Below are 21,383 nucleotides of genomic sequence, written 5' to 3' on the forward strand. Positions count from 1 at the left end.
CACCAGATTTTGTTATTTGATGTTTGACTTTGTTATCAGAAATAGTGATAATTACCTTTGATTTCTTAAAGGAATATTTAGAAATATTTAATCATTTTTGTTTTAAAATGGCAGTGTGCAAGTGACTGACTACATCCTGTTCTGCTGAGGTAATAATAGAAATACTAGATTATGTTGTTGCCTGATAGAGTTTCCTCATTGACATTAGGAAAAATAAAGTTCAAGAAGTTAACATCAGTCTTAGAAAGCTACTGTTAGCTTATTTTAAGAGTTTATTCTATGTATATATAAGTATACATAAAAAATACTTATCATTCTTTATATGTCTTCATGCATTTATGATTTTCCCTATAGGCATTTCAACTTTAATTTTTCATGAACCTTTTTTGACTTAATATCAGTTTTCATTTTTAGTATACAAAGTAACAGTCTTTTAAAAAAGATTTATTTATAATTAAGTAATTAATTTGTTTTCCAAGACAGGGTTTATTTTTGCAGCCTTGGCTGTTCTGGAATTCATATTGTAGACCAGGCTGGCCTTGTGTTCAGATCTGTCTTTGCCTCGCAAATGTTGGGATTAAAGGCATGCACCACAGCTGCTTAAAAATATTTTTATTTTTTAAGTATGTGTCTGTTGATGTGAGTGCAGTACATGTAACAAAGGAGCCTATAAAATGCCATTTGATCCTCTGGAGCAGGAGTTTAGTAGTTGTGAGCTTCCTGGGAACTGAATTCCAGTCTTCTTCAAGAGTAGTAGTACTCTGTAAGAACATTATACACACTTAACTATTAAGTTGTTTTTGGTAACAATTTTTTTTTTACAGTATTTTCAAACATATTAGGCCTTCATTGACCCTATGATTGATCCTCCACTCTCATTCTTCCTGCAGTTTTCAATGGCATATAAGAATTTAAAAACCTGTTCAGCCCCAGCATTTTCAGGTGGCTTAGTGGTCAAGAGAACTGGTTGTTCTTCTAGATGACCGGTTTGATTGCTTGTGGCTCACACTGTCTGTAATCCCAGTTTCAGGGTATTCACTGCTCTCTTCTGGCCGCTGTGAGTACCTTAGCATATGAGTGATCCACAGACATACACTGAAAAAGATAAACCCATTAGCAGACATATATATCTACAATTTAAAGTTTTTTCACTCTCCTGGCTAGTTCTTTGTCAACTTGACACAAGTTTAGAGTTATTTAGGAAGAGGAACTCTTGAGTGTGTAGGGGGTGGGAGGAGAAGCCTCCATAAAACTTGCCTTAAATTCCATAAAATTAAATACCACAAAATTCCATAAAATTGTAATTTCTGTTCAGTTATTAGATATTCAATTGTTTTCTTTATTACTTTAATATAAAATGTTTACTATAGGTGAATGTTTTATTTAGGGTTTGTAAAACTCTGTGACAAATAATTTGGTTATTGATAAGGGAAGCCAGGGCAGGAACCTGGAGACAGGAAATTGATACAGAAGCCTAAAAGGCATGCTGCTTACTACTGATTTGCTCCCAGCCTGGTCTCTTTACATCACCCTCTTAAATCAATAACAAATCAAGAAAATTCACTGCAGATTTGCCTACAGGCAAGTTTTATGGAGATTATACTGGTTTAGAAAATGTCTGTAATAGGTTTTTTTAAAGGTTCTGTGGCCTCACTACATGGATAGTTTGCTAGGGCAACCTATGGGTCATGACACCTTTGGGGTTGTGTGTCAGATATTTTGCATATCATATATTTGCATTATGATTTATAACAGTAGCAAAATTATAGTTATGAAGTAGCAATGAAATAATTTTATGATGTGAGGTGTCACCACAACATGAAGAACTAACTGTATGAAAGGTTTCTAGCTTAAGAAAGGTTGAGAAAGACTGGTTTAGAGTATCAAGCATAAATTTTTCCTGTTCACTGGACCTTACATCTAATTAGACAGCTGTTATCACTGAACTAAAAGTGCCATAATTTCACCTTTGTGGGTATTATGTTTTGCTGGTCATTGTGGATTCTGGGTTTCATAGCTAAGTAGGACTATTGATTGCCCCCCCCCCCGCCCCCCCGCGCTTGGCTAGAACCTTCTATACTATAAAATATAAAAGGTAGTCTTGAGGGAGGAGATTTTGGGTTAAGATCCAGCTCAGATCCTCCAAGTTCTGTGTCTTCAGGAGCAGTAACTTACCTTAACATTCTGGGAGAAAACCAAGGACAACAGCAATAGTATATTTTTTAGAGGCTTCCTTGGGTTCCTCTGACCAACAACTTGAAAGGAGGTTTCTTGATACTGGGGATTTTGTTAGGTAACCAGAGGCTCTTGGAGGGAACTTTATCACCCCCAAATGATGTGATTTCCTTTGATAAGTAAATATGTAATGTATATGTGCCTGCATGCATATAAACACATATACACATTACATGTAATTTTAGGTTAACTATATGTGTTGTGATTGAAGTGGCAGAAGAGGTTCCAAGGACTTATCAAGGTGGATACCTATAACAATTGAGTTTCCTGGGGTAGGCTTGGTTCTGTGCCAGGTGTGTTCCTACTGCATCTCTGGTAACAAGAACTAAATTTCATAAGCTAAAAGGTGTGGCTCTGGTCTTAATTCTTGATCTGTAGCTTAGAGTAAGTAGCCTTGAATTTTGATCTTCCTGCCTCAATCTGCAAATTGCTGGGACTACAGTAATACTATCAGAATGCATTGCCCCAAGTTAATCTCTTTTCATAGTCACTTTAGTGTACTTCATCTAGTTCAGTTGCTAAGGGCTCCCAGTATACATTTCTTAGACACATGTCTTCTGTTTACTTGTTAATAACATCTTGCTGAGTCCTTTCACACTGATGATAGTCCCATCACAGTAGCCTTTTTTCTGCCTTTATAGCATCTAGGCTTAACTATTCTGTCTTTATATTTTTACTCAAGTGTTTGTAAAATAGAGCTTCATTATATAAAATGAAGTGTTACAAATTACTTAAAAAGACACAGGCCTTTTAAAAGCATTTCTGTAGGTTTGATTAATTCTGAATGATTGATTAATGTGTATGTAACTTTTTAGCACTATGCTACTATCTTGACAGATTATATTCAGGTCTGTATAGACTTACAGAATTTGTTCACACTACATATGTAATTTTTGTGGTAAATTCATTCAATTAATTTAAAGCAAGATATAAAGATTAAAAGAATTTCACTGTTTAGAAATAGTTCTATTTAAAATTAAATAATAATGCATATGCACTTGCCATATGTGTGTTTGTGTGTGTTTGTGTGTATGTCTATAGATCTATGGACAGTGGAAGTTAGTAGTTTTCTTCTGTACTAAATAGGTCCCAGGAATCCAAATGAGTTTGCCTAGTGACAATTTTCTTCACTAGCTTAACCTTATCTTGTCAGTCCAAGTATTATTAACCTTTAAAAAAGTTTTCAATTTTAGACTGTGCCTGATGGCTTTTAATCTCAGCATTTGGAAGGCAGAGAGAGGCCATGTAGGGCAATAAGACCCTACTTCAAAAGAGAACAAATAAAATACAAAATTTTGTGTATGCATGTATGTGCCATAGGAGGATAGAGGAATCAGATCATCTGGGCTGAAGTTATAGATAGCTGTGAGCCATCCAATGTAGTTGCTGTGAGTTAAAACTCAGGTCTTCAGCAAAACCAGTATGTACTTTTAACTGCTGAAGTATCTGTTCAGTTCCAGTTTATAAGCATTTTATGAAGGCAAATGTTAGACATATTTATGTGTGTGTTTGTGCTTGTGAGCTTATGCATGAGCTTGTGTGCATGCATGAAGGCCAGAGGTCAGTGTTGAATATCTCTTGATTGTTCTCCATCTTAAATTTTGAGACAGGATCTCTCACTGTATTTGGAATCACTTGATCCTGATAGGCTGGATGATCAGTGAGCTCTGAGGATCTGTCTATTTCTTTGCCCCCTGTAACTACCATGGCCAATGTACTTGCCTTCAGTAAGGATACCAGAGGTCGGAGACTGAAGAGATTAATTACTCAGTTGTTTAGAGTTATATTATTCTTATAAACGATCCAAGTACGGTTTTTTGAACCAAATCATAAGTGCATCTCCAGGAGACTAGACTCTGTATGTACCTTTTATATCCATTGCCAAACCCCCATATGTACATAATTAAAAATACAGGATACTGAGTATGTAAACTGATGTCCTGGTGTTTGATGGCAGGAACTTCAATGGGCCATTTCCCCAGCCTGAAAGCGTGCTTTTGAGTAAAAGTATCTGTGTAGTTTTATCAAGGTTTAACAATTGAAATCTCACAGCTAATAACTTTTGCTTATATACTTTTGTCATGCATGTATTTGAAGCAAATTCATGACATGTTATGACTAAAAGTAGAGGTATATATTATAGTTGGGAAATATTTCTCAAAAAGCTCATGCATTGAATTCTTTAGTTTGTTGTCAGTGCAAAGTTGCAATGTGATTAGATTATGAAACTATAGCTGAATATGGTATTTGATTGTAAGGCTGTATTGGAAGGGTTGAATTACTGGAGGAAAGCTGCTGTCTTTCAAAGTAATTTGGGGGAAGAAACAGTTTATTTGGCTTATGCTTCCAAGTCACTGTTCATCATTGAAGGAAGTCAGAGCAGGAACTGAAGCAGAACAGGAACCTGGGGGCAGGAGGCTTGATGCAGAGGCCATAAAGAGCTGTTAACTGCCTTGCTCCTCGTGACTTTCTCAGACCCCTCTCTTTTTTCTTTCTTTCTTTCTTTTTTTTTATTGAACAACTTTATTTTTAAAAACAAAGATAAATGTACAGATTTTAAAAGCATTTTTGCATAAAAGTATATGAATATGTTTTTGTCAGTACTTGATTTTTTTTAAAGGTTTGATAGTAATCCTTAAAATCTTACTAGTTACAATGAGCACAAAGTACATGTAAAACAAGATGTAACCTGGAAATAGTCTTCTTGGTGTGTAAAGATTAAGCATAATGATTTTTCATATATCTTTTTTTTGGCCTTTGTTTTTCTTGAACTTGATATAGTCTGTGAGTTGTTTCTGGGGTGTTCAGAGCTTTCTGGCGTTAGTATCCAATAACCAGTGACTGGATATTATGTCTGTTCTTTTGTGACTGGGTTACCTCACTCAGGATGATATTCTCTAGATGCATTTATTTTCTTAAGAATTTCATAAAGTCTTGTTTCTGATAGTTGAGTAGTACTCCATTGTGTAAATGTACCACAATTTTTGTATCCATTCATCTACTGAAGGACATCTGGGTTCTTTCCAGCTTCTGGCTATTATAAATAGGGCTGCTATGAACATTGTTGTGCATGTGTCTTTGTTGTATGTTGGAGCTTCTCTGGGGTATATGCCCAGAAGTGGAATAACTGGGTCTTCAGGTAGGACTATGTCCAATTTTCTGAGGAATCGCCAGACTGATTTCCAGAGTGGTTGTACCAGTTTACAACCCCACCAACAGTGGAGAAGTGTTCCTCTTTCTCTGCATTCTCTCCAGCATCGGCTATCATCTGAGTTTTGGATCTTGGCCAATCTGATTGGTGTGAGGTGGAATCTCAGGGTTGTTTTGATTTGTATTTCCCTGATGGCTAAGGATGTTGAGCACTTCCTTAGGTGCTTCTCAGCCATTCAATATTCCTCAATTGAGAACTTTTTGTTTAGCTCTGTACCCCATTTTTTAATAGGATTGTTTGATTCTCTGGTGTCTAACTTATTGAGTTCTTTGTATACCTTGGATATTAGGCCTCTATCAGATGTGGGATTGGTCAAGATCTTTTCCCAATCTGTTGGCTGCCGTTTTGTTTTCTTGACAGTGTCCTTAACCTTACAGAAACTTTGCAATTATAGAACCAGCTCAGGAATGGCCCCACCCACAGGGGACTGGGCCCTTTCCCAGCAATCATTAATTAAGAAAATGCTTCTTAGGCTTGCCTATAGCCAGATATTTGGGAAGCATTTTTTTGAGTTAGGTTTCTTTATCTTAGATGACTTTAGCTTGTGTCAAGTTGACATAAAACTAGCCAGCACATTGCCTTGAGAGGTGTTCCTGTCCTCAGCCTTTTCCTCCTTCTCTCTGTGTTTGCTGTCATGTCCATCTTATCATAAAACTGTGGGACCATAAAGAGGGTTAACTATGGACTAAAACCTCAGAAATTGTGAAGCACAACAAATCTCTTCTGTAGTAGTGTATATTAGTTTTAAAATTTGTTTTTTTCTTAGTTAGGATATTTACAGTATTAGCTCTTGCTAGCCAAGAACTTATACTGTCCTGTTTCAGTCTTTGAATATGTGCTACCATGCCAGGCTTTATCTCAGCTACCATGGCATACTGAAAGCTGAGTGGCATATCTGTTAAAGATAATTTTAGGAAACATTTTCAATAATTTCTTAATGTTTTAGAATATTTTCTAGAGACTTTCTAATAGGAATGTTATTGGAGAAATTGCTTTAAATAATGAATATGCATGTTTCTTTAGTCAGTAAGAATGAGAAAGGTCAGAGCAAACCATAAGTTGTTTTTCTGTCAAGGGAAGCTGACAGTGCTGTGTTAGCAAGGGTAGAACATTAATAGCCTTTTATATTTTAAGACATCTTCAGTGGTTCTGCCTGCGTAGGGAAGGAGGCAGAGTAGATTGATATAATTAACTCATAAGGGCATGGAATAACAACAAAACAAGGAGCTACTGTTTTCTGAAGTCATACTGACGATTTGAATTTTCAGATTATAATTTGTAGTGGTATCAATTTTCAGGGTTCTGATTCTTAAAACATTACACACTAATTTTGGGTTTAGTATAAACTTAGACTTTTACGTGGCAGTCAATATAGGATGATCAAGGCTAAAAAAGTTAATAAGGAAGTTAGTGATCAATTCATTTGTAGACTTACTAAAAATGATGAGAGGAAGGTATAAATAAATAATTGGAGTTTGTGTCTGTGTGTATATTTGTATATATGTATATATATTCACATTCACATGATAGTCACACTGTATAGTTATAAGAATTGAGACATAAATGGATTTGTTGAATTTACCGTTTTATGTATGTGTCCTCATTAAACTTTGTAGTTGTGTTAAAGTTTAGTTACATACATATGTATTCATTGTATAAGTTCTATCAGTAAAATCATAGCTGTGAATTTTGTACTTCCTAGTACAGTCATTTTGGACATACACCATTTCCATGAATTTTTATGTTTTCAAAGTTAGTGAGCTTAGTACTGGATCCTGCTAGAGAAACAAATAGTTCAGACTTGATCAGAAGCATGATCGCCTTAGGCAGCTGGCAGACATGGAGCTCCAGTGGTTGTTTTGGAAAATCCATATATTTTACCTTCTATAACTTTACTTCTACACTGAGTTTCAAAACCTGTTGGCATTCTGAAAAGCTTTTTTATTGGGAGAATAGTATGATGATGTTAACTTTGTCTAAAGATTTCTCCCAATTTTCTTCCAGTTGTAGAGCATATTTAATATTAATAGTACATACACAATCATCATATCATTGCACCTTCATACTGTTGTAGTAGCTTGTCTTGACTTAAGCTATATTGGGTTAAATGTTGGTTCATGATGTCTTTTAGAACTGTGGGTGGAACCAATAAATTCAGTTTATTACTGGTCAGATTTAAATTATCTAGTAAAGTTGAAGTAGCTCAGTAAAATTGTTTCTGAACTGAGGAGTCATGCCTAGGAGATGACTCGGCATGTAAAGGATCGTGCCATGCAAACCTGATGACATGTCTTCTATTTCTGGAATTTAGGGTGGAATGAGAGAACTGTCTCCTCAAATTGTCCAGACCTCCACACTTGCACATGACATGCTCACAAGTGTGTGAATAACAGGCATTCCATGTAAATTAAAAGTAACTAAAACCAATAAAAGTCCTAAAGGTAGCTTAATAATTTCAAAAGTAGTAGGCCTGAGAAATATCCATGCTGTAATTTTGACATATGGCTTTGTTTCTCAGGTAAGCTAATATTTTTCTTCTACTGTAAAGAATATTTTGCTTTGGCCATTAGACTTACATGTCCTTCAAGACTCAATTCAAATGTCATTTCTTTGGAAAATGAGACTATCCTTTTAATATGCCTTACCACCCAGCATTGATATCTTTTGCAGTCTGAAATTGTTTTATATATTACTTTGTTTATTGTTTACTCCCATGAATGAGAAATTTGTAAAATCAAGACTATTTTTTAATCTATTTACAATCTTGCTTTTAGTACTAATTTAAAAATGCACATGAATAACACACATCGCTAAACATTTTTTATGATTTTCAGTAAGTGCTACAGGAATATTATTGCAAAAACATTTGTTGAAGTCTCTTAACTTTCACCCATTTATGTGTGCCCTTATTTAGAAATACAGTATTTGCAATTATACTCAAGTTAATTAATACAAGGTTGTAGTTCATTAGTCCCAAATCTCTATAATTGCTTTGAAGCAAAAACAATGGTACCATGTGAATATACAGGTAACCTTTTCACTGAAATTTTCTAAGGTGTGTGTGTGTTTATGTTTATGTTTATGGTACATGTGTAAGGATGCCTTCAGAGATCAGAAGGTGTTGGATCCTTTGCAGCTGGTATCACAAAAGGTTGTGAACTGTCCTAGATGGGTACTAGGACCCAAAAACCAAGGTGTCTGTTCAGTTGTGTATTTTTTCTTTTAACATGATAGCGATTGTTTATGCCTTTTTGAAGTAATTTCTAAAAGAAATTTAGGACTATATATAATTACTTATTTTGATGAGGGCTATCCTTCATTTTCATGAGTGTGGGGAATATGTATGTACATACATGCTTTTGTGGTTGTCTTGGTGCAGGTGGGTGTGGATGCCCAGGTTGATGTAAAGAATCAACTTCCGTGGCTCCTTCACTTTATTCATTGAGGCAAGATCTCTCAATGATATCCATAGCTCTTTTGGAAATGACCAGCTTTCCTAGTCAGCTGGCTCTGGGGATCTTCTGTTTAAAACTTCTAAGACTAGAATTCCAGGCACTTAAACAGCAGGTGATTGTGGAAGGTTCTAGGGATTCAAATTAGTACTTGAGCTTAAACACTAAGCTTTATCAGTTAACCCCGAGGGCTATTTTCTTATTTCTCAGAATCTCTGTAAAATGAGATATGTTTTAGGTAAAGAACATAATGAACTATTTTGATATTTTCCATATATAATCATTACTCTTGATGGTTGGTCTTTTTAATTAGGCTGTTAAATTGCCAAACAGTTTTGATTTATGAGTAGGTAGATCTGTTAGTAAAATAATTAAAAGGATGTATTATTTCCTGACCCCCACTACCACCCCTAATGTCTGGAGACATTTAGTGGTGATTTTGGAAATTTTAAAAACCACATCAAAATATTTTTATTAAAGTGTAGGAAAACAAACAATCTTGCAATTTTGATGGGTAATAATTTGCAAACATTTTTCATATATGCAATATTGGGTGTTTTAGTATAAAAGAAGTTAATATCTTGGGGTTTTATTTTTATTTGTTAGACATTTAAAAAGTTATTGAATTTTTTCACTGATCTATAATTTAGAACTGTCTACTCAGTTATTTCTGTTCAACTAATTGTATGGTTTAAAGATCACAGCTCTTGACATATATAAGTTTGGTAGGCTTTATATGTAAATATATTTATTTAATCTTAAACTTCAAATTTTATTTTTAAAAATAAGATAATAAATGCCTATGTATAATATTATTTTAATTTCTATGTTGGATTAATACTAAGATATATGAATGAATTTTTTTATACTGTATGACAGATCTAGGTATTACCTTCCTGTAGCCAGTAATAGTTTTTAGCCTACTTTGTTTTTCATTTTATATATCATGTCAATTTTTTTCCTCGCCTCTACTCTCATTTATCCTCTTCTTCCACTTAGTAGATTTATCGTTTTGAATTTGACTTTTGATTTCAGTGCTTTATCAGGTTTTGATCTGCCCCATTAGACTTTTTGCCATTTCTCCATTTCTTAGATAATATAGCTATTCCAGGCAGCAAAGTTTGGATTCATTAGACACAATTCATCTTGGTCAGCAGGTAGTGTTGAAAGCCACAATCTCATCTCCTCTCCCTCTTCTTTCTCTTCTCCACCCCACCCTTCTCACTTCCTATCCTCTCCCTCCTTCTCTCATTACCTCCCTCCCTTTCTCACTATATTACTATCCTGGAATTCTTTATGTACACCAGGATGGTGTCAAACTCTGCTCCAACTGCTTGGATTAAAGATTTATCCCACTATGCCCAGCTTAAATGATAATTTAAAAATTATTTTCTATGCAAGAATGTTTTGTCTGCATGTATGTCTGTGTACCACATGAATGCCTGGTGCCCATAGAACACAGAGGATGGTATCTGATCCTGTGACTGGAGTTACAGACAGTTATGAGTTACCATATGGTGCTGGGAGATTGAGTCCTTTGGAAGAACAGCTAGTATTTTTAACTGCTGAGCCATCTCTTCAGCTCCCAAGATACATTTTATAATGGTCACATAACTAGCTTTATTCATGAGAAGGTGGTTGGATTTACAGGATCATTAAAAAAACAAACAAACCCTTAATTACCGATTAACCACTTTTCTCTCTATTAGTTAACATTAGTATCCTAGTGTTACATCCTAAGTTGCATGATAAATTTAATGTATATTACTAGATGTGTGTGTTCCTTGGATCAGACCCAGGGCCTTGTTTATAAAAGGAGAGTATTTTCACATTCTGTTATATCTCAACCCTTGTCATTTACCTTTACCTTTGCTGATTTTAAAACTCCCCTCTAGGTGTTAGGTACAACATTGTAATTTTTTTTTTTTTTTGGAATAGAAAGGTTTCTCTAAAGATTTTGGAATAGATTGTTAAGTGTGGATTTCGTGAAGTTTCTAGTTGAACAATGCTAGATCTTTTCATTTACTCCTAGTATAGTGGTGTTTGTGTAGATTTTAATAGCTACATTTTTTTTTCTGTGATGAAACACCATGATCAAAAGCAGATTATGAAGAAAATATCTTGGCTTATGGTTTCAGAAGGAAAATAGTTTATCATTGCAGAGAGAAACCATGGCAGCAACAGACAGGCATGGCAACAGGAGCAGAAAGCTGAATGAACACTTCTTCAAATAGAAAAACAAACTCAAAAGTGGGAAGAGGCTCTAAATCCTCAAAGCCAGTTTCTGGTGATATACTTCCTACTTGCAGGCTCTACCTCCTAAGGGTTCCATGACCTCCTCATATGACACCACCAATTGAGAACTAGATGTTCAAATCTGTGAACATATGGGGGACATGTCTCAGAAAACCACCACAGGGCTCAAATAGAATGTGTACATACAGGAAAGGAAGATTGGGTAGGGTGGTGGTGGGGTTGCTGGACAAATACAGTGTTAAAAATTTTAAGAGCAGAATAATGGTAGGTCAGTAATAGCTGAGGAGGTAGGAGAATGGTTTGGTGCCATGTATTTGGTGATGAAGTCTAAGAAAATGTTAGAATGTTGAATGCAAAAGAAAAATGCAGCTAAAATATGACTATTCATAAGTACTCTATGGTAAGATTGTGTGAAAACACCATTTTGTATAAGAAATTGAGAAGCTGTCATGGAGATGCAGTTTCAGAGATAAAGCTTTGGGAAATGTTTTTAGATAACATATTGTTTTCATTTTTGTTTAGTATGACATTCTTGAGTAATAGTATTATGTGTGCATATAGAGTCTCATGTGGAGAATTTTCTTAAGTTTTCTCTTCCATTTTGATATATCTCTGTCTTAGCCCTTGTTTATGCTCTTTGAAAACCCTAATTATTCCTTGTCATTGATTTAGCTAGTCACAATAATTGAGAAAGGATCTCTCAACTGTTCTTTATTTCAATGTATACTTTCTTTATACACAAATTCATACATAGGTTTATGGGGCATGGTGTTTTGATGCATATATTATCAAATAAGAGTAGCTAACATATCCATCACCTCAAGCATTTTTATTATGGCAATAACATTCAAAGTCATTCAAGGTATTTAAAAATGTTCCATATATTGTTAACTATAGCTACCCTACCATGCATGGTGTATGCATGCCACATTTTCTATATTGATGCCTTTATTTATAAACAATTAGGTCAACTGAGTTTTTTTGGCATACTGATTTTCTTTTTTCTCTTGGATATATTTTCTCAGTGGGATGGCTAGAATGCTTAGCAGTTTGGTTATTCTGGTATGTGTGTAGTCTATAGTGTCCCATTACTATACTAATTTATAGCTGCACCATATTCTTTCTCCACATCCTTGCCAGCACAAGTCTTCCTTTTTTTTTGGTAGCTAGTATCATTAAAATAAGCAGTGGTAATTTAGATTCGCATTTCTTTCATGAGTAGCTTTAAAAAAATTCACACTTATTTTACTCAGAAGTTGGTTAAGAAGTTTATTTATGATTATAACAGTGAATACGATAGAAAAAAATTACCTGTTCATAGGAAGTTAATTATTTCATTATCAAGAAAACAAAAGACATGCTGGCACAGAACTCTGATATCCACCTGCTTCCTTCTCCCAACTGTTGGGACTTAAAGCATACTACATCACCACCACCACCACCACCACCACCACCACCACCACCACCACCACCTGACTCCTTTTTTAAAGAAGAAAATAACTATCCACATTAAAGATACTGAAAATTCATTAATTTAATATGAACTCTTACCTCTTTTCATTTATTAAGCACTGCTTCCTGAGTACATAAAGATTGGTGGGTTTTGTATAGTTTCCTATGTCTTTACAATGTTAATAACTAAAGTGAATTTGGGAGACAAAAACTAAAACTGGTTTTAAATTGACTATATTTAATTACCAAGCTAAAGACATTGTAAGAAAACATCATACCATGATGGTTTAATCAGTCATGGGTCATCCAAAAATAGGACTTAAAGATCAAAAATAAAATAACTTTTTATTTGTCTTTACCCATTGAGCCATCTCACTAATAAATTATTAAGGCATCCCCACATTGTTTTTAATTTTTCAGGATTCTCCTGACTTTTGTCAGTTTGTTTGATTATATCTATGAGTGTTTATTCCACATTGCATTCATTGACCTTTTTGAATGTTTAGATTTTTGTTTTTATTGACAGTTGGGATTTTTCTGTCATAAAGTCTCCAATTTTCTTCTTTCTTGGAGATGTTTGGAATATTTGTCTCATGTATACAATACCTGAGATTCAATAAGGAGGACTTTTTTTTTAAGTAAAATGGGTCACTCATTTTTTAAAATTACATCTTGTGATGGTTTTTGTTAAAATTGGGCATGTTAAGTATTTAATTCTGTGAATTACCCCAGTCTCATGTTTTTTGATGATGATGTCTATTTGTTACGCATGTTATTTTTCTTAAACTAATTTTTTTAAAAAAAGATTATCTTATAGGTGGTCAGATGTTAATTCTGATTAACAAATAAGTAATATGATAAATTTTACTAAAGAACTGAAACCAAATGGAAAATAGGTTTTGTTTACAGATTGGTTTATTAGCTAAGATATTCATTATTTCAGTATCCTGTTCACTTGAGGATACTGCTTTTATCTTCACATTTTATTAGCATAAACCTCATCGGTTATTGAGAGATATAAATTTATTCTTTTCTTTCACATCAAGCAGTCACCCAGCTCTGAGCATGCATATGTAGATAATAATTCTTCAATCTTTGTATTCAGTCTTTATTTCTAAGTTTGCCTCTTTGCTTGTCTACTGGTCACTTCATAGACTAGGGCTCTTGAACTTTTTTCAGTTGTCTTTCTAAGAAAATTTATTGGTATGTAAGATAGACATACAAACAAAACATTTGATAATAAATTATAAGACATTAATTTTTTGGTATACATTTAAATAGAAAACAAAGTTTACATGCTGTGAAGGGTCTTTATTTATTTTTACATGATAAATTAAATCTTAGGTGAAGTTCTGATTCAAGGACCAAAACATTTTTTATGTTCTTAGAGTTAATGGAGATTTTATTTTTATAATTATCAGTGCTGAGCATTCATCTCACAGGCATATGTAGTACAGAATAGCAGGATGTTGAAGGCCATTTAAATAAGTAGTTGGACATTCTGCTTTAATTTAAAGCCAAAATTCTAGTAATGATTTTAAAAATAAAATTTAAATCAGCAGTTCAAAACACTTTTTCAATCACAAAACAACAGATATAATATGCAGTCACTGATATTTGGACACTAGCCCCAGAAAGCTCTGAATACCCAAGAAACAACTCACCGATCATATGATGCTCAAAAAAAAAAAAAAAAAAGACCAAAAAGTGGTAGCTTCAGTCCTTATTAGGAAAAAAAAATGCAACAAGTGTATAGCACCCACTCAGAGTGGGGTACACCTAGACCTTAAATTGCTAAGAAGATAGCCTTGTGGCAATTTTTGGTATTTAAAAATCATTATGTTCTATACACACTAAGAAAACTTTGACTGTTTCCATGTTATGTTTTGTTTTACATGTACTTTATGCTTATGGTAACTAGTAAGATTTTAATGCATACTACCAATCCTTAAAAAAAAATCAAGTATTGACAAAATATATTCATATATCTTTATTCCTAAATGCTCTTAAAAATTTGTACATGTATCTCTGTTTTTTAAAAATAAAGTTGTAAGGAAAAGCAAACAAACAAACAAAAAAAAAAAAAAACGCCCAGTTTTTCAAATTTAGACATCATTCAAGCTAAGGTACATTGATTTGATACTTGATCTTAGGAATGATAGTGAAAGATTAAATGTCTGTTTTCTTTAACTAAAACATTATCTTTTTGTACGAGTAGAAAATGCTGTATGTACAGTTAAAAAAAAATCTAGTTCATAACAGTTATAGTCTGGAGTCTGAGCCAAGGTGTATCAGATAGTGTTTCTTGGCATCTCATGTCACAATGGTAGTATATTACAAAGTGTGCATATTGTATGTTAATGTTGTACAGTGCTGTCAGAAACACCTCAGATTTATTGCATATTTGATTTTGAATTAAATTTTGCTCTTTGAATATTCAGAAAATTTTAAGTTGCCATTTTTTAAAATAATCCTACATTTAGTTATGTGACTTTCAGATGGGTTATGAACCACAATTAGTTTCATGCATATATTTCTGATACGTGTAAATCCTTTCAACAGGTACCAGCTACCATTTTTGAGACCAAGGTTCTTGTCTTTTTTTTCCCCTTATACCTGCAGCTACAGGAGAAATAGTTCTGCTATTTTCATTGACTTTCTATTTGGGAAATCAGGGACATTAGGCAGGGTAAGCAAAGTGCTGTGGGTTTTGTTTGGTTTTTGTTGTTATTGTTGTTTTTTGTTTTGTTTTTTTAAATTCAGAATTTTTTTTCTTTGCTAGGTACTTTTTGTTGTAAGTGTTTTTTAGATTCAAGATTTCTGTGGGAGCTGGCTTTTTTGGGAAGAGGGGCAGGGTTGATCAATTTTGCTAACTAACCAAATAATTACCTTATAGGGAGACCTGATTCTTTTTCTTTTTTGTTTTCTTTTCTTTTCTTTTCTTTTCTTTTCTTTTCTTTTCTTTTCTTTTCTTTTCTTTTCTTTTCTTTTTTTGATGGTCACTAATCTACTTTCTGTGTTGTTACTTTCCTATTCTTTTTGATTTAGTATATAAATCAGAGTTGACTTAATTTTTGTCAGTATTTAAAAATGTTTTATTGTCTTCAGGCATATATAGTTTCTATCAAGGGATCTGTTGTAATTTTTATCTCCCCATTTATGTGTCATGTACATAAAAATTTCTCTGTCTTTGTAGTTAGCTTTTAAAGGAAATTTTCTACTTTGGAATATTCTGCTTGGAAATTTTTTGGGTTTTACATTTTTTAAAGCTATCAGCAGGGTGGTGGTGGAATACACCTTTAATCCTAGCACTTGGGAGGCAGAGGCAGCAGATGCAGTTCACAAAGAACTCTTTTTGAGTTCAAGGCTAGCCTGGTTTATAGGTCATGTTTCAGGAGAGCCAAGTCTATGTAATGACTCAAAAACCCAAAAATAAATATTATTTAAAAATTTCTCTTCTATGTTATCTTTTAGTATTTCCTTGGCCTTGTCTGGGGACTTTAGTTTAGGTGTATTTTTCTGTTTACTTTTGTATCATGGTTTCTTGTGTCTACTGTATCCTGTACTTAGTTCTGTGTATTTTGTTTTTTTGTCTTTTGTTTTTTTTTTTTTTTTCAAAATCAGACCTGTTTTTGGAACAGTTATTAGGTTTACAGTGAATTTATGGAGAAAGTATAGGAATGTAATGTTTGGAAGCTCATGTCTATATTTGTCATCTCAGAGTTGTATACTTCTTACAACTGTTGACCCTGTTGTATTGATACTTGCCGTTACCATCGAAAGTCTATTCTTCATTATGTTGATGTTTTATGTATCATAATGATTTTGACAAACATACAATGATATTTATATCTTATTTAGAAGTGTTTCACTGCACTAATATTCCTCTGTGCTCTGCTTGGTGATTTCATCTGCACCCTGACATCCAACAGTCACTGATTGCTATAGTTTTACCTTATCAGAATGTTATGTAATCAGAGTTAAGCAATATGCAGTCTTTTCAATGACTCCTTTTATTTAAAGGTTCTTCATTTAAGTTTATGGCTTGTTGGAGCAATTGTTTTCTACAGCAAATAATATTTGGATACGAAAGCTTTTTTTAATCTACTTACTTTCTAAAGGACTTCTTGGTTGTTCCCAAGTTTGATCAGTTATGAATAAAGGCATAATAAATATCTTTGTCTAAGCTTTTTTGTAAATGTAGGATTTGAACTATTTTGGATAAATATCACATAGTGTGATCATAGGTATGATGGATTGATATTTCATGATATATTTATTTTATTTAAAAATATTTTTTTTTAAATTAACAGGTGTGGCTTTGTGATTGTATAATAAGTTGGAATTACCCAGACCTTTCTGTACTGTGGAATAGCCTCTTCAGCAATGATTACTTCAGAGTTACCAGTGTTACAGTAAGTATTATAATTTTCTTTATCTTCTAGAGAAATGAGCAGTATTACAGTTTTATGATGAGATATATCAAATATGTTATGTTATGGAGACAGTATATTTGAAATCTAAATATTAAGGTATAGGATTACACGATGCTGTTGGAATGTCAGCATGCTTTCTGGTACAGAACAAGTCAGATATTATGTTCTCATATCAGGAGTCAGCCAGTTATAACACTAATTTGTCATAAATTGCATTAGAGCTATACTTATTTTCTACATACTAATTTTCTGTTTCATTGTTCTATGTTATGTTAGTAACTGTATTGTTTGGAAAATCTAAGATACTCAGTTTTGCTATTGAAAACATTTATTAAACTTTGTCTTATATTGTACTTTAAAAAATGTATTTACTGTTTTAATTTCTTCCCCTAAGATTCCTTCTGATTATCGAGGCATTTTGGTTTCTAGATAAATCTCAGGGAATACCAGTTGGTGTGTGTGTGAGTGTGAGATATTATTTTGTTGGTTTGTTGGACAGATTTTGAGTTAGACATCATTTTAGAATTTCTATAAAATGTCAGTCAGATAACAGCAGATATATTTCTTTTATAATTTGCATCAAGCTGTAAATTCAGGATTCATGTATTTTGATCTCATATAATGGTAATTTAGCTACCATAAAAGGATTATCAGTTTATATAGTTATTTCTTTGATTATAGTTGAGTTACAAATGTTTTTTTCCAGGAGATAGTCTTCTGGTTACTCTCTTAGAAGCTTTCAGACACACACAAAAAAAAAAAGTGTGTCTGTACCTGTTTAAATCAATAGTACTTTGTTTTTATAAGGATTTTGAAATGTAGATGATAAAATTTAAGTATTGTCTATATAGTTGCTTCATTCCTCTTTACCCTTTATTTTAGGTGTAATACTGAGTTTAGAGGTCTCTGAACAGTATTTTCTTTACTGTGTTCTTAGGAACTCTTGCTTTCTTATCTAACTATCTGTTTATGCTTTATTTTAGATATATGTCTGGCAGAACTCCTCTGATTCTTTATAATTAGGATAGGTGTCTCTTGGTGTTCTTAAATTTCCATGTTTCACATAATGTTCCTAACCACTTCTGAAGGTAGTGAGCTTTTCTGTCATAATTACTGTATGTTCCACTTGTAGCATAGTTAGACAATTAGATAAGCTCCCACATTAATTACTCATAAAATTTGAAGCAGACTTGAGTTATGTTTGTACTTCAAGAGAATGTGGTGTTAATATTTAGTATTAAGTATTGTGGTTTGTAACAAAAGATTCAAAAAATTATAAAACATGTATATGGGTACTACGTAGTGGTAATCTGAGAGCTGGGTGAATGCAGTTTGGTTGAATAAACCAGCTGCAGAGGGTATTCTTGGTTAGGATTTAATAAACCTTTTAAGAGTATATACTTATCTAAATTTTTGTGTTTGTATTATTATCTTACTTAATCTATTCATCTATCTATGTACCCTGTTTTACTAACTTTCTATCATTGTGGCAAAAATATCTGAACCATTCAATCTATTTAGAAGAAGGATATTTCCCCCTCCTATTCCCAGTTTTAGAGATTTATCTTAGGATCAGTTGACCTTGTTGCCTGTGTGATCTTCAGGCCTATGGTAAGGCCGTTTATCATGGTAGGGGGGGTATAGGGCAAAGCAACCTGCCTACTCCAAAATGGCTGGGAAACAGCAAGGGACAGAGTTGTAGCTCCAGAATCCCCTTCATTGATATGCCTCTATTAGGTCTCATTTCTTATAAGACCCACTGTCTTCATTAGTGCCATAGTCTAATGACCATACCTTTAAGATACAGGGCTTTAGGAAACTCTCAAATTAGAATTCTTCCTCTGGTTTCTTATGCTCATTTTATAATGCAAAATGCATTTTTTTTGTTTGTTTCTTAATAGTCCATAGAGTCTTTCCTGTTCCAGCATCAATCTTGTCCAGATTTTTTTTTAAAAAAAAATCTCCTATGTGGGCTGAAGAGATGCCTCAGCAGTTAAGAACACTGACTGTTTTTCCAGAGTCCTGAGTTCAATTCCCAGCAACCACATGGTGGCTCACAGCCATCTGTCATGAGAGCTGACTGACTTTGGTGTGTCTGAAAATAGCTACAGTGTACTCAAATACATTTTAAAAAAATCTTAAAACAATCTCCTATTTGTTAACAAAACAAAACCAGCTGTAAGTTCAAAACCTTACTTACCTACTTCCAAGATACAGTGTCACAAGAAAACTTCCTTTTCCCAATAGGACAAATAGGAAAACAAAATGGAGAAATTAAACCAAAGTAGGACTAAAACCCAGCAGCAAAACATTAAATCCTATAGCTCTGTGTTTGTAATTCTGAGCACGTGGTAGTGTTATGAACAGCATAGAGCTTGGACAGTTGCTGGTTTTATGGCCACTCTTTCGTACTCATTTTGCTGGACCTGGTTCCTGGCATCTCTATATATGGTATATGCTGTCTCTATATACCTTCAGCCTCACCCTCACAGCTTCCCTCACTCAGCACTTGGTGCTTGCTGACAGGATTGGGAACCTGATGTGCTCTGTCTCGCCTTTCTTTTGAATCCCCCTGGAAGCCTTCACGATTGCCACCTCCATGACAAATACCTCATATTTGCTCTTTACTTCATATTTACATATCAGTAAACCCAACACTATGTAAATGCTGGCAGGGTCTGCTACCACTGCAACTGCACTCAGTTTCTCAAGTGGACCTATAAGCTGTTTGAGCTTGGGGTTTTTGAGTTTCTTCAAAGAAATATCTCTCTAGGTTCTCTTTTCAGTCCTGTGCAGGTGTAATGGGTGAGGAGGTTGATTCCTGAAAGCCAGTAAGGCATTTTTTGCTGTTACATTGTAGTGCATGTACTTTCTTTTAATGGTGGAACAAAGCAAACAAACCATACCCTCTTTGGTAATACCTTTAGCCACACTCAGTTTTCATGGAACCTCTATGTTTTCCATATCTTTCCTCCTCTGTAATGTTTGGCTCTCAATTATTGGTCAAAAGAAGACAATAGTATCCATACTGTTTCCTTAGTGCTTTGCTGTCTTTATTTCCTCTGCCAGAAGCTTCCTTTTCAAATTTAAACTTAAAATTTTCAGTTTTGCAGTAATAGTGATTTAATAAATTAGAGAATAGGAAAGACAGAAAGGCCATTTCTCAGATTAAACATCCTATATTCTTTGCTTATTTACATATTATAGTTATTGATAGATTTGTCTGGAATTGGTTTTTATTATTAAGCAGTATCAAAGTACTATGTTAGTATATATTTATATTTTCTAAGTATCCTAGTTCTGGATAAATACTGTATGTCTAATAGACTCATCATGCCTTGCTGTCATTGTATTTATAGGTATTAATGAACTAGCCATAAATATAGTTACTGGTACTATGCAGGAAAGTATAGTTTGTATTATGAGAATTTTAACATTCTTAATACTTTTGACAGGTAAGGAAGTACTGGGCCTCACACATACTAGACAAGCACTCTACTACTTATTACCACTCCCTGCCCTAACTTCTTTATTATTAATTTTTTGAGAGTTATATGAAATTAGGCTTGTGAAAGAGAGAAATAATAATCATAGTAGACTTCTAAGTCACTTAAGAAATGTATCCCTCTTCTGTAGCATTGGGAAACAACTGAGTTTTCAGGGGTTTGGTAAAGAGAACATAATAAGACACATATAATTAATAAATAACTGTGAATACGGTATACTAATTTCATGAGTTAAAAGGTCAGCACTAGAAAGATGTGTTAGGAAGAATTTGCAGTATCTAAGTTTAAGTTGCTAAATTGATTGGTGAAGATGACAGTTTAAGATATAATTTGATGCTACATAATTATAGCTGATGTCCTATAATTTTGCAAATAGGAATGTGGCCCATTTATAGAGATTGAAAAGAAACTGTTCAAAATTGATATTTGTGTGTCGGTGTCCCAGTATTTCTGCTGTATCTATCTTAAAATAGAACTTGTGATATGTATTATGACTAACTTATCTATGTGAATATTTGACTCAGATACTTTTATAATAGTGCAATATTTCAGCCATCCTGGGTAGTCATTGACAGAAGAATATTTAAATAAATTCTGCATGCCTCATATTAACCTTTATAGAACCCCATGTCTTTACTGTATTAGTAGTTTGGAATATATTCATCTATGTAAGATTTTCAAATTGAAACGCACATATATGCATACACATACATTAAGTATATACATATATATTGGGTATATACATAGAAAATACTATGCATTATGAGTGTTTTACCTTGATGCATATGTATGTAGCACATCCATGCTTGGTGCTTGTGGAAGCCAGAAGGTGAAT

At 33.6% G+C, this 21,383-nt stretch overlaps 1 protein-coding gene across 2 annotated transcripts in view; it reads left to right on the forward strand.

Annotated features, from left to right (window-relative positions):
• Positions 1 to 21,383, forward strand: part of STAG1 (STAG1 cohesin complex component) — a 287,724-nt gene that overhangs the window by 38,208 nt on the left and 228,133 nt on the right. For both annotated transcript variants that reach the window (XM_080933999.1, XM_080934000.1), the window contains exon 2: positions 16,920 to 17,021. In XM_080933999.1, coding sequence (XP_080790125.1) covers positions 16,993 to 17,021 — 29 coding nt within the window. In that variant the 5' untranslated portion in view covers positions 16,920 to 16,992. The remainder of the gene's footprint in view (positions 1 to 16,919; positions 17,022 to 21,383) is intronic.

Source organism: Micromys minutus, assembly GCF_963924665.1.
Source record: "Micromys minutus genome assembly, chromosome: 21".
Taxonomy (NCBI): Eukaryota; Metazoa; Chordata; class Mammalia; order Rodentia; family Muridae; genus Micromys; species Micromys minutus.